General features: G+C 39.9%; 2 protein-coding genes across 3 annotated transcripts in view; one reads left to right on the forward strand and one right to left on the reverse strand.

The window, feature by feature from the left end:
* The window catches only part of Olr1 (oxidized low density lipoprotein receptor 1), a 16,217-nt gene continuing 2,238 nt past the window's right edge, over window positions 1-13,979 (reverse strand). The window contains exons 2-7 of the mRNA XM_041639096.1: window positions 13,079-13,180; window positions 10,181-10,275; window positions 6,271-6,421; window positions 1,771-1,910; window positions 1,047-1,162; window positions 1-770 (exon numbers count right to left, since the gene is read on the reverse strand). Of these exons, the coding sequence (XP_041495030.1) occupies window positions 626-770; window positions 1,047-1,162; window positions 1,771-1,910; window positions 6,271-6,421; window positions 10,181-10,275; window positions 13,079-13,180 (749 nt within the window). The 3' untranslated portion in view covers window positions 1-625. The remainder of the gene's footprint in view (window positions 771-1,046; window positions 1,163-1,770; window positions 1,911-6,270; window positions 6,422-10,180; window positions 10,276-13,078; window positions 13,181-13,979) is intronic.
* The window catches only part of Tmem52b (transmembrane protein 52B), a 24,191-nt gene continuing 16,542 nt past the window's right edge, over window positions 6,331-13,979 (forward strand). Inside the window, exon 1 of one of the 2 annotated variants that reach the window (XM_041639082.1) lies at window positions 6,331-6,365. The gene's annotated coding sequence lies outside the window, so the exon portion shown is untranslated. Of the gene's footprint in view, window positions 6,366-13,547; window positions 13,573-13,979 lie in introns of those variants that run through there. The other variant, XM_041639068.1, reaches the window with a different exon arrangement.

Here is a 13,979-nt window from a genome sequence, read left to right on the forward strand (position 1 = left end):
AGGAGACAGTATGCTCACTTCTGATCTCCAATGGTATCAGGCACTCATGTGGCACACAGAAATACATGTAGGCAACCCTGTACAAACATCAAATAAAATTTAAAAATGCAAACGTGTAAATGGTGTAGTCTGGAGATGGAGCACAGTTACAAAGATAAAGTCCCTGCTTGCAGGTTTGCTTTTCCTCTGTGCTGTCTCTTTGCATGCTGCTTCTCAGACACACTTTCCTCCTGAGCCTTCTGCCTGCACTTTAGCAGGGTCTCTATATTCTGCCTTCCATGTAGCTCCAAAAGTCCCTCTGAGGTATAGGAGACTGATTTTTCAGGTCAAGCAGGAGTCATCATTTAAAACAGGAAAGGGATGAAGGATTGTAGGCTGACTGGGAGGCTTGGAAAGAGCAAAGCTGTGGCTAAACAATTGAACTCACAACGTTGGAAACAAAGATGTCAACCAACTGGATCCCCAGTCTCTGCTTCTGGTCCTTGCCTCTGCTGAGGTGAACTGAAGGTAGTAGTTTGCTGACAGCTGTCAGGGAAATCATGTTTTACATTCAAGTAAGCAAGAATAGCTTAAATTTCATAACAACAGTCCAAGGTCTTCTCCTGTTCTTCCAGGATCTTTAAATTCAATGCATTGGCAATGGCTTTGCCTGCTTCTGGCAAATACTGAATGCAGTTAAAATGCAGTTGTCAGCAAAAACAGCTCCCTCTTGAATGTACACACAGGTGCCTGATGGATGCGTCTGAGAAGGAATCCCCCTGATCTTAAATCTGCAGGTGGAGAGAAAAGGGGGAAAAAATGACATATTAGCATCATTGTGTTAGAAACGAATCCTGTCTCAGAGTTTGAAATCAGCAATAATGTGAGAAGAAATGCCAGAAAAGGTCTGAAGAGGAAAATAGTAATTCCTCTTGGGATTTTGATTGATTCCCTACTCTTCATTCTGACAGGAAGAGGATATATGTGGCATGTGACAGTGGCTTCAAAACAGGTCCAGTCAGGAATAGAACACTCATAATGTGCACCAAGAGGAGAAATGGACTTACAGGTGAGGACGCAAAGGAGAGCCATTCTCCCACAGCCAGGGTTCGTTTTGTTTCTTCCGGTGCAATCCCATCCAAAATGGCGAGGTGGAATGGGAAGTTGCTTGCGAGATGAAGTTCTGTGGAAAGATACAACTCTGACCTTAGAGTCATCAAACTAATTATCAAAAAGATCTTCTGCATCCCTTGGCGGTTTAACGACAATGTTTACAGAAGCCTGCTGAGATCACACATCCTATATACCCAAGGCCAAGTATGCAATCAGACAGAAAAACAGCTCTTTTCCCTCTCAAACAAGTGTTCCTCCCTGTGGTGGTTAGAATGAAAACGTCCCCAGAGACTCATAGAGAGTGGTAGTGGTGTTTTGTTGGAGTAGGTGTGGCTCTGTTGGAAGAAGTATGTCACAAGGGGTGGACTTTGAGGTTTCAAAAGTCCAAGTCAGGCCCAATGTTACTCTCTACTTGCTGTCTGTGGATCCAGATGTAGAACTCTTTGCTCCTCTCCAGCACCATATCTGCCTGTGTGTTACCATGCTTCCTGCATGCAGATAATGAACTAAACCTCTGAAATGTGAGCCAGCTCCAATTAAATATTTGTCCTTCTAAAAGTTGCCATTTGTTGGGGTCCAGTGCTACAGCCATGATCATGGCATCCATTAAGGGCAATAAAACTCTAAGACACTCTCTCAGGAACCTAAGCCTGATTATCATCGCCGCAAATGACTCACCAGATCATCTACGCTATTAATTTGTAGCATCTGAGCATCCAAAGACAGGCAAGTTTCTTGGCTCTTTGTCCAGTAAGATGACTCTGAAGAGAACAGGTAACAGTTTTCTTTATGCCATAACCAGTCTTCTGGGCAAGGACCTAGGAAGTATTAATAGAACAGATGATTTCTGAGTAAATACATTTCTTAAGTTCTTCCATAGAATGATACCCACATTCTACAAATACCAGAATGGTCAGAATCTTTGTTTCCATTTGTTAAATCATTTTTTACATTTTATTTTTCTTTTATGTGTATGGGTATTCTGCCTGCATACATGTACGTACAACACATGCATGTAATACTCTCAGAGGCCAGAAAAGGGCATCAAATCCACTAGAACTGAAGTAGCAATCGGTCATGAGATGCTATTTGGATGCAGAAAAACCAACCTAAGTCCTCTGGAAGACCAGTCAGTGCTCTTAAAAATTGAGCCAACTTTGCAATCCTTATTTCCCTTTATACATTTTTCTTTTATTGAATATATTTTTTCGTACAAGGTATTTTGATTATGATTTCCCCTCTTCAAACTTCTCCCACTTCCTCTTTCTGTCTTTTATGTTTATAAAAGAAGAAGAGGGTGCTTCAGAAGAAGAAGTACTAAAGCATGCTGATTTTAGCAAACTGGGTTGACTTCCCATTTAGCATTTCATTTCATTTTTTTTGTTGTTGTTGTTTTGCTTTATTCTGTTTGTTTTTTTTTTTCAAGGCAGGATTTCTCTGTAGCTTTGGAGCATGTCTTGGAAACTAGCTCTCGTAGAGCAGGTTGTCCTTGAACTCACAGAAATCCACCTGCCTCTGCCTCCTAAGGCATGCACCACCATCACCCAGCTTTATTTCCCTTCTTAAGGAATAAATTGGTATGCAAGTTTGGAATTTGATATTTTTTAAAATTTTGTTTGAAATTATGAAAATAAGAGTTAAAGAACTGGATGTTTCTTCAGCCACTCTGCTATTACAAAACTAGGCATGCATTTAAAAAACTGTATTTCTCTGAATAACAGAATTAGTTTTGGTTACTTTGTCTTCTTCTTTTATCAGTGTGTTGTCTAATACAGTCACCAATGTGGTTTCTGAAATGAGGTAAGTTTGCATTCACCTGTTTTTGCATATAAGTACACATGTGATTTTGAGAGCTTCATCAGATCCATGCATCAGAACAGACTAGCCTGTTGAGAACCTTATAGCATAATGTTAAATTAATATATTTCACGTGCTTGGGCTAAGTAAAATATTTCACTACAGCTAATTCTATTTCTTTTTTTTTCTTTAAACATGTTCATGCTAGAAAATTTACTGTCGCATAGAAACTCACATTCTTTGAATCTTTTGACTGTTAGTTAGCTAACTGCTGAGAGATATTTGGTTATGGTGGCTGCAAATCTAAACCAACACAAAGGTATCTTGACTTCAAAAATTGAGTCTAAGGATATGTTACTTTGGAAAAGAGGTTCTACTTTTGTTTCCACAGAAGATGAGAACCTATGGAATCTTTCCAGGGTAATGTGGTTTGTATAGTTTTTTTTAGTTATGATAAAAGATAAATTAGATATAAAACATTAGACTCACAAAAAATACTGTATCTGTAATTCTTGCTTCTACCTGATTTGTGATATATAATTTTATTATGTTAAAATTAAAACCTTCCACTGGGCGGTGGTGGCGCACGCCTTTAATCCCAGCACTCGGGAAGAAGAGGCAGGTGGATCTCTGTGAGTTCGAAGCCAGCCTGGTCTACAAGAGCTAGTTCCAGGACAGGAACCAAAAACTACGGAGAAACCCTGTCTCGAAAAATCAAAAAAAAAAAAATTAAAACCTTCCTTTGTATTTAGACAGTAAAGGGGAGTTGGTGTGGAAGTCCTCTTTGTATGCTTTGAATATATTTTATTAGCATTGGTTAATAAACAAGCTGCTTTGGACAATAGCAGGGCAGAATATAGGTAGGTGGGAAACCTAAACTGAATGCAGGGAGAAAGAAGGCAGAGTCAGGCAGATGCTGAAGAAGACAAATGCCAGAACCTTACTCGTAAGCCAAAGTTTTGTGGCAATACACAGATTAACAGAAATTAGTTAATTTAAGATATAAGAGCTAGCTAGGAATATTACTGTTGGTCAAACAGTGTAATTAATATAGTTTCTGTGTGATTATTTGGATCTGTACAGCTAGGAAACATAAGCAAGGTCTCCATTTACACTACCTCCCTTGTAGTGTTGGGATTAAAGGTGTGTGGCTCCCAAATACTGGTATTAAAGGTATAAGCTACCACTGTCTGACTCTGTTTCTCTTTGGCACTCAAACAATTTAATGCAGCCCAGGGTGGCCTTGAAGTCACAGAGATCCATCTGCCTGTTCTCCATGGGTAACTAGTGGCTCACCCTGCACTGTTGTCTTCAGGCAAGCTTTATTTGTTATAGCACGAACAAAATATCACCACCAAGAATACTCCAGGCCTTCACTGCCAGACCTTGACAGTTAAGACATCCAGCCTCACAGACCAAACAGCTGTCACATTCTCCACCCACCCAGTGAGAGATAACCATTTTTCATTTCCCAGACATATTATGCAAACCATTCTAAAAAATCTGTTCTTAGTAAATACTCATCCTGATGGTCCTGTTATTATAGCAGCAGTAGCCCACACCCTTTCAAACTTCTCTGAGGATGAACTAATTGAGGAAATAGTCTGCTGTGAGCCCAGGGTTTGGGGACCTAAGTGGAACCTGCCATTTTATCAATCTATTTGCATTTGCATAGTTGCTAAAAAAAAAAAAAGCACCAATTCTGATGCTAAATGCAGAGATCTATCTTTTTGAAGACTCTGCTTCTCCTTATCTTCTAAGCAAATCATTCTATTGATCAGTTTGTAAGACAGAAAGAAGCTGCCTCAAATTTGAGAAAAGTAACATCGCTTTTTTCACTTGGGATTTCAGCACTACAGTATTTTCTTTCTTTTTTTTTTCTGAGACTGAGAAAGTTTATTGCAAGGAATTAGACACTTTCAAGAGACTCTCCTTAAAGCAACATAATTAATTAGACATTCATCTGGAATCTTTACTAATTGGTCATATCTAACATTCAAAAAAATGGAACAAAAGGCCTAACATAAATGCCAGAAAAAGGCATGTGAGTTCTATGTCTGATTTATTGTTTATGACTGGCATCTCTAGGAAAAGATTCTTCGTTGTCCGTATACAGACTGAATTCCATACAGTTTAAAGTTGATAAATGCAAAACTGTTTCATGGCTAAGTCTGTTGTTTGGGATTTTAACTGTCTGAATATGTGTATACTCCCTTCTTTGATATTTAAGCCTCCTTCCCTTAAATCTGGTTTGAAGAGTTGCATCTCTTATTTTATTGAAAGGTCCTTCCCTAGAAAGTTTAAATATATATTTGACACTTGTCAACGGCCAGCTTGTATAAAACTTTCTGCTTATTTTTGCCAAGTTAAATAACTCCTTTCATACTAAAAGGACAGAAAGGACTCATTTGTTTGTTTGATATCTTCACATAGTCCTGGTGGGAACTCATGATGTACACAGTGCTAATCTTGAACTCAGAGATCAGCCTGCCTCTCTCTCCCCAATGTTAGGATTAAAGGAATGTTCCACCATGCTGGACATGAAAATGAAGAGGTGGCTATCTGTTATATTATTATATAATCTTTACTTAGCAAAACTGCACAAATGAGCTTTTAGTCACAGAAGCAAAAAGGTGGAGAAATGTGCTTTTGAATGGCACTTAAGTTCTAATCCTGAAAAGAGCATCCTCATTCATGCACTTCCCAAGAAAGGGTGTCTAACTCTGAACACCTAACTCCGTAGTTAGAAGCACATACCTTGCTTGATTACAAAGTGCAAAAAACTCAATAATGTAGAAAGCTCCTGTACTAGTACAAAACTTGTCAGCATAATCTGTTCATTGTCTGCTTCCTAGATTCCGAATCCTTTTAGACAGATGGAGTCATCTCGATTCCTGTATAAACTTAATTTCTGGACCTCTTACCTTTGCTCAACCTGAAGTACCAACCTAAACCTTCCAAGTGAACTGACCTCCATGGGTTGTACTTAAACAGATGTAGTGCTCATTTAAGAAATGGTGTACCAGAATGAAGGTAGCATGAGAGCTGGTATAAAGAATTGCAATGACAGAAAGACTCTCAAGGACAGGGAAGCCAGCGATTAAGATGCATTTGGATGGAAATAATAACATATCTGTGGCAAAGGGTGGCATACAAATCTCAAAGCTAAAATTGAAAAGAAAAAAGGAAGAAAAGGAGGGCTCCGTCAAATTAGATGTTTACAAGACTTAACACAGACTAGAGTAGAAATGGCAGTGGCAGAGAGCTTGTGTAGATCATTCTGAAGCCATGGCCTATACGTGGGGCACTAGCTGTGTGAAACCTATTTAAGACTGAGCAGAACATCCACCACCACCCTTCCTCACTGCCTCTTTCATGTACCTGAAAAGTTTTCAGCTCTCTGCAGGGCTTCTTGGAGGTTCACATTCTGTTGCAGAAGTTTTTCCTGCTCTTTGGATTTCTCCTGCAGCTCCCAGGTAAGGGTGTCTATAGTTTCCTTGAGTTTCTTCTCTGAAGCATTTGCTGCTTGCTGCTGGGCTAAGATCTGTCCCTTCAGGATATGTTCTTGGTGAGTAAGGTTTGCTTGGTATTGCTTTAGGAGGTCAGATACCTGGAGTACTAAACCACAGAGAATTAAAACTCAGCCTCTCCTCTTTAGTACAAACGCTGTTACTGAATGCCCAGAACATTAAAACACAGACTTAAATAACCTATCTTGATAGCATGTGTTGACAAAAATGCTTTATGAATTTGAACAGCAATGGAGAAATAAATGTACTTGAAAGGCTGCTGCAGCATAGGGCTCAAAAGAAAATCCACACAGTGTTAGCACATACTAGACATTTTTATCTGAGGGTTTAGAGAAAAAGACAGTCACAAGTCTCTTGATGGTTGCTTTCAGACCTTCCTTTATTCTTCTTTTGCATCTCTACTCTTTGTTTTCTTGGTGATTTCCTTCTCTCCTTCTTGAAACTTTCTAACTCTTTTTCCTTAATGTTTCCTTTCTAGTTCCTTTTAACTCTGCCATTCTTGATGTTGCACTTCTAACTCTCAATCTTGATGTCTTCCTTTTAGCCCATTTTAACTCTATCTTTGTTCTTTTTCTTATAACTTAAATATCGCAACAAAATCTTACAAACTGTAATATAAATATAAATTTTATATTATATATAAAAATTATCATGTGTTTGTGTGATAATATGGGCGGCGGGCCTGCTTTTCATCCTGCCTGGCTCCCACACAGCTAGCTTTACACCAGAAATAACAACACACAAACTGTATTCATTTAAACACTGCTTGGCCCTTTAGCTCTAGCCCTTACAGGCTAATTCTCACATCCCGATCAACCCATCTCTAATAATCTGTGAGCACCGGTCTTACCGGGAAAGGTTCAGCATGTCTAACCTGGCGGCTTGCTTCATCGCATGCGTCTGCCTGTCTTCCCGGGATGGGGGAGCATGGCATCTCTCTGAGGCGTCTGCTCCCGAGAGGAGAGCTGTGGAGTCTGAGCTCACTTCCTCTTCCTCCCAGCGTTCTATTATGTTTACTTCTCCCACCTATCTCTAACCAATGAGAGCCAAGCAGTTTCTTTTTATTTAACCAATGACCTTCCTCCATCATGCTTGCATTATTTTTTCAAGTGAATGAATACAAGTAAAAATATAATGTTTTCAACATCCCTTACAAGAGTAAACATTTTATATATGACAGGTGGAAAGCAAATTACCCAAGAATCCACTTACACTCATATCCAGTCAACTTCCTATAGATTACCATTTAGGCAAGCAAGATATTCTCAGTCAGGTCCTTACTGGCAAGCTGCAGTTTTGCAGTTAAAAAAAAAAAGGACCAGTTACTTTATTACTTATCTTGAAAGGTAATCTCATATAAGGAAACTAAAAGGAATCACAAACCTAAACTTTTATATATGAAAAAGAATCAGGCAGTTCTACTTTAAGTCTTTAGGGGGTATACACCCACTCATCTTTAGTTTCTTATATCGGGAGATTGAGGGCAAAAATGGGCACAAAGAAGTAATTATATCCTTTGGTTACCAAGCAAACCCAGCAAAGAAAATGTAACAACTAGCAACAATTGAAAGTTGCTTTGTGTTGTTGAACCTATAATTCGGCTATGTGTCCTTGTGAACTTCAGATTGTCTTGTTTTTTTTTTTCATCTCAAAGCTATTACCAAAACCTTTGATCTATTCTGAAGTTATTTTAAGGTTTTGTTTCAACTCATGATACACTCCAAAACCTGTAAATACATCATTCAGTCCTAAGAGAATTAGAGACAGTCTGGCTCCTGAGGACTCAATTATTTTCCTTAATCATTAACCTGAACTGCAATCTTGTTCAGCTCCATAGGTGAATTTCATAGTCTCTAGCTGTGTGACAATTCCTTGTATCTATTTTTAATCACCAGAACTCTGTATAAACTAATACTACTATTATCAATTAGACAGTATAATTTAGGAATGAATTATCTCCATAATGATCCACAGGTTAAAAAACAGCAATAGAGGGGCTGGGGAGATGGCTCAGAGGTTAAGAGCACTGACTGCTCTTCCAGAAGTCCTGAGTTCAATTCCCAGCAACCACATGGTGGCTCACAACCATCTGTAATGAGATCTGGCGCCCTTCTCTGGCATGTGGGCATACATGGAGGCAGAATGTTGTATACATAATTAATAAATAAATCTTTAAAAAAAACAGCAATAGAGTAGGGTGTTTCCATGAGATAAACATACTACATTACAGACAGTGGACATCTCACCCCACCCATTGGCACATACCAGATAACAGAGGAAGATGGCAGGGGCAAATATGTAAAGTAACAGCAAAAGAAAAGACACTCTGTGGTCTATGATCTCAGGATCTTGCCTATCCAAGATTCACCATCAAGGATGCTCCTCCTGGTATGTTAACATCCTGAAGTTAATTGCCACCTACTGCTTCTCTGACATGGTCACCAGCATGACACTAGTCAAAAGTCAGTTTTTCTAAAACTTTCTGATTATTTTTGCAAAGTTAAATTGCCCCTTTAATACTAAAAGGGTTTATTTGTCTATTTATTTGTCTATGTAGCCCTGGCTCCAACTCACTATGTAGACAATGCCAGTCTTGAACTCAGGGATCTACCTAACTTTGTCTCCCCAATGTTAGGATTAAAGGTATGTTCCACAATGCTGGGCCTGAAAAGATTTACAAAATGAGTAACTTTACATCAAACCACACATTATCATTATTGTTAAAATCTATCCTCCTCTCAACATTTTTGTCTATACAAAATAAAGTGGCTATCCATACATTACTATATAATATTTACTTAACAAAACTGCACAACTGAACTTTTAGGCAGACAAGCAACAAGGTGGGGAAGTTGCTTTTGAAAGGTGCTTAAGTTCTAATCCTGAAAAGAGCATCCTCATTCGTGCACTCCCCAAGAAAGGGTTGTCTGAATCTGTACACCTAACTCCGTAGTTAGAAGCACATACCTCGCTTGATTACAGAGTGCAAAAAACTCGATAATGTAGAAAGTTTCTGTACTAGCACAAAACTTGGCAGCACAATCTGTTCATTGTCTGCCAACATGGTCTGTTCCCTAGATTACAAATCCCTTTAGACAGATGGAGTCATCTTAATTCCTATACAAACTCACTTTCTAGACCTTTTATTTTTGCTCAACCTGAAGTACCTACGTAAACCTTCCAAGTCAACTGACCTCCATGGGTTGTACTTAAACAGATGTAGTGCCCTTTTAAGAAACAGTGCCTCAGAATGGAGCAAACACAGGAGCTGTGATAAGGAATTACAATAACAGGAAGACTCTCAAGGACAGGGAAGCCAGCGATTAAGATGTACTTGGATGGAAATAATAACATATCTGTGGCAAAGGCAATGACGGGACAGGATGGCACACAAATCTCAAAGCTAAAATTGAAAAGAAAAAAGGAAGAAAAGGAGGGCTCCGTCAAATTAGATGTTTACAAGACTTAACACAGACTAGAGTAGAAATGGCAATGGCAAAGGGCTTGTGTAAGGCATTCTAAAGGCATGGCCTATACGTGGGGCACTAGCTGTGTGAAACCTATTTAAGACTGAGCAGAACATCCACCACCACCCTTCCTCACTGCCTCTTTCATGTACCTGAAAAGTTTTCAGCTCTCTGCAGGGCTTCTTGGAGGTTCACATTCTGTTGCAGAAGTTTTTCCTGTTCTTTGGATTTCTCCTGCAGCTCCCAGGTAAGGGTGTCTATAGTTTTCTTGAGTTTCTTCTCTGAAGCATTTGCTGCTTGCTGCTGGGCTAAGATCTGTCCCTCCAGGATATGTTCTTGGTGAGTAAGGTTTGCTTGGTATTGCTTTAGGAGGTCAGATACCTGGAGTACTAAACCACAGAGAATTAAAACTCAGCCTCTCCTCTCTAGTACAAATGCTGTCAACACAGACTCAAATAATCTCTCTTCTCAACATGTGAGTGTTGACAGAAATACTTCATAAATCTGAACAGCAATGGAAGAACAAATGTACTTGAAAGGCTGTTGGGCAATTACCAAAATTTATTCAGGATTTATGGACCTAGAAGTTATTCAATTGTGTTTTTGTAATTGCATATCTATTGCAATTTTCATTATAACCATGCAGATATTTCTTAATAAAAAATTCAACAGCTTTATTTTTGTTGAGATTTATGTACAAAATAAACGTAATGGTGGGAGTGGTAATAAGGTGCAGGCGGTGGCGAAGGGGTGACAGGTAGGGTTATAACTCAATGGGGGAGGGCTTAGTCAGCATGCTAAAGCCCCTGGGTTCTATGTTTAGTTTGGAGAGAAAAAAATAAAGGCAAAGAATGAGGATGTGCTCTGCAGATCCCACCCCTACTTGAGGAGCTATTGGCAATTGGTTGCTGCTGGAAAGGAAGAGTCAGTTTTGTTCATGAATGTTGTTCCTGTGAGATTCCCTATGCTCCAGCAGATGGCCCTATACCCATGCTCAGATAGGCAGCAGTAAGTGGTTTAAAATTAAAAGCAGAACACATGAAATTCAGAGGAAAAGGAGGGTTGTGGGAGAAGAATGGGGGTGTGTTTGATCAAAATGGATTATATATATATGATTGCAAAATTCTCAAACAATAAGGAAGTAAAATAAAAATTTTTAAGTAATGACAAGGAGAGAATTAAAAAGGAAGACCATAAAATGTATGCTCATGGAGGGCCCCAGAAAGGGGAAATAGTTAATATCTCCTGGGTAAACTGGGAGGGGGATGGGGGATAGAAACATGAGGGATCGAGATGGCTGAGTTGGGGGAGAGATGGAGATGGAGAACAACGAAAGAGATAACTTGATAGATGGAGGCATTATGGGGCTAGGGAGAAACCTGGTGCTAGGGAAATCTCAAGAATCCACAAGGGTGACCCCAGATAAGACTCCTAGCAACAGTGGAGAAGGTGCCTGAACTGGCCTTCCCCTTTACTTAGATTGCTGACTACCCTAAGTGTCATTATAGAACCTACATCCAGTAACTTATGGAAGCAGATGCAGTGATCCACACCCAAGTACTGGACTGAGCTTCTGGAGTTCAGCTGAAGAGAGGGAGGAGGGATCACATGAGCAACGGGAGTCAAGATCTTGATGGAGAACCACAGAGACAGCTGCCTACCTGAGCTGCTAGGAGCTCACAGACGCTGGTCTGACATCCGGGAAATGGACTGAAGTAGGCCTTCTGAATGTGAATGGCAGTTATGTTGTTTGATCTGTTTGGGGGTGGGGTTTGTGCTGGCAATAGGACCAGGACTTATCCTGGATGCCTAAACTGGATTTCTGAATCCCATTTCCTATGGTGGGATACCTTGCTCAGCTTTGATGCAGGAGGAAGGAGCTTAGTCCTGCCTCAGTTTGGTATGCCAAACTTCATTGACTCCCCAAGGGAGGCCTTACCCCCTCTGAGGAGTGGGGTGCCCTGTGGGATGGGGGATGTGGAAAGTCATAGAAGGGGAGGAAGGGGAAAATGGGGTTGGTGTGTAAAACGAAAAAAAAATATTAAAAAAAAGTAAGTTAAAAGAAGAAATAGTATAATGGAAAAGATATAATATTGGCAATCTATAGTAGTCACCTCTCCCCTAGACCCTAATGCACAGGAGGAAATGCCATTAGCAATTTATTCGCTTATTTCCTCTTTAGCTCCTCCCACTCTGTCTATACCACATACTTCCTAATTTTATTTAGGAACTCTGACAATTGCTTTCATTTTTAAGGCAACCACCCATGAAATATTTGTGAATTTCTGTACGGTATCATTGACAGTAAATTTTATTTGAGCCATAGAACAGTTTGGGGTGGTGGAGACAGAACAAATGTTGTATAACCAGGCAGAAATGAACTCTGTTTTGGGAACTCAGCTCAGTTCTAGTGCAACTTGCTGCTGACCCTCTGCTTCAGGGCCTGATCTGAGTCTGCTGAATAGTGATGTACACCCCACTTCAGACTGCTGCCATCGAGTGGGATCCCATGCACCTCATTAGGAAAGGCCTCAGGCACCCACAGACAATTTAAAACAAGCAAACAAACAAAAACAAAACAAAAATTGCCCAGACTTAGACACGTAGGAAACAAGTGGTGCTTCTGGGACCTTGTATTTTGAATCTGGCTGGCAGAATAATTCAGTCCTGAAACCTGCAGGCTAATGCAGAGACAACCTTATCTTTCCTTCTTGGCCACTCTGGTCTTTTTTCTCGTGCCTTCTTTTTCCTTCTTAGTATCTCCAATTTCCTACATGTTATAAATTCAAAGTACTTTTTGCTGCTAATGTTTTACTTACTTTCAGGAGGCAACTAAGATTTTTAACAGTTTATAAGATCCATCCAAATGAAGCTAAATGGGTTTTCATTTCCTCTTTAGTTGCTCAGATAACCCTATGTATTATAACCTTCAAGTTATTATCAAATTATTCTAGAATGCAAATAGGCTCATCCAAGAAATTATGAAACAAAACAAAAACACTCCACTGTGAATAATCTCCATTCCATGCTCCTCTCTGGTGGAGGTAAGAACACAATATATTCATTAAACTCTTGGCTTCTTCTCCAAGCATTTTGCCCAAAATAAGTCTAAATCTAGACACACTTATCGTTATTACCAGATGTGTTCATCAAGCCCATCCCCCACCTCCAGTCCCTTATTTTAACACTTACATTGCATCCACTGTAAAATAAGGGTCACTGATAACCCCAGGCACACGATGATGAGAACCATTGCAGCAGGGCACCACCATGGGGACAAAAGAAAAAGCAAACCTGCAGGGAAGGAGAACCAGAAAATTGAAGACAGCAAAGGCAGATAGATCATCACGCTGGGCTCTGGATCTTGTCTTGCTCTGTGCTCTGCACGGCTTAGCCCCCTCCCCAACCTCACAGGACCTGCATATGTGCAGGTGGAACAATGGATGGTTATGGAACTGAAGCAAATGGACTGACATGGGATAAAATAACAGCTGGGGTTCAGTGGGGCATCCAACACCAAATACTTGATTTAAAGCTTTAACTTCATCTGTTCTATGCACAGTGCCCTCGGAAGAACTCTCAGTGCAGCCTAACTCCATCTACGGTGCAGAAAGCCTGACTTCTGCATACCCATGGACACAGGTGTTCCTAAGTAACATCTGACATTTACATACACATGTGTACAGGTACTCTTAAGTAATATAGTGCAAACTGCTGTCAGACGTCAAGCAAAATATTTTAATCAGTCACCTGAGATTTCCTCAAGAAATTTTATGCCTGATATCATACCATTCAATTTTCATTCTAACAAAACTGCCTCTTGAAACTAGAGTTATTTACCAAAGGAAACTAGGGAGAAAGCCTCGGTATGCACTTGACTGATAGCAATAGCTTGCCTTGTGCTTAGGTTAAGTGTGGCAAACCCCCTACATTAAGTAGAAAAATAAAACTGAGTGCTCAGTACGGCAGGAGATCATTAGATATTTCCTCCCTGAAGTGTAGCAAGTCAGCTAAAATCGTTATTCCAGCTAGGATTCTGATAATGACGGTGGCTGACATGAAGTAAGCTCAGGTATCTAGGCCTATTATCTCC

The sequence above is a fragment of the Microtus oregoni genome, unplaced genomic scaffold (assembly GCF_018167655.1).
Source record: "Microtus oregoni isolate MIOR12 unplaced genomic scaffold, Mior012 000002F_ref0000024, whole genome shotgun sequence".
NCBI classification, from domain to species: domain Eukaryota; kingdom Metazoa; phylum Chordata; class Mammalia; order Rodentia; family Cricetidae; genus Microtus; species Microtus oregoni.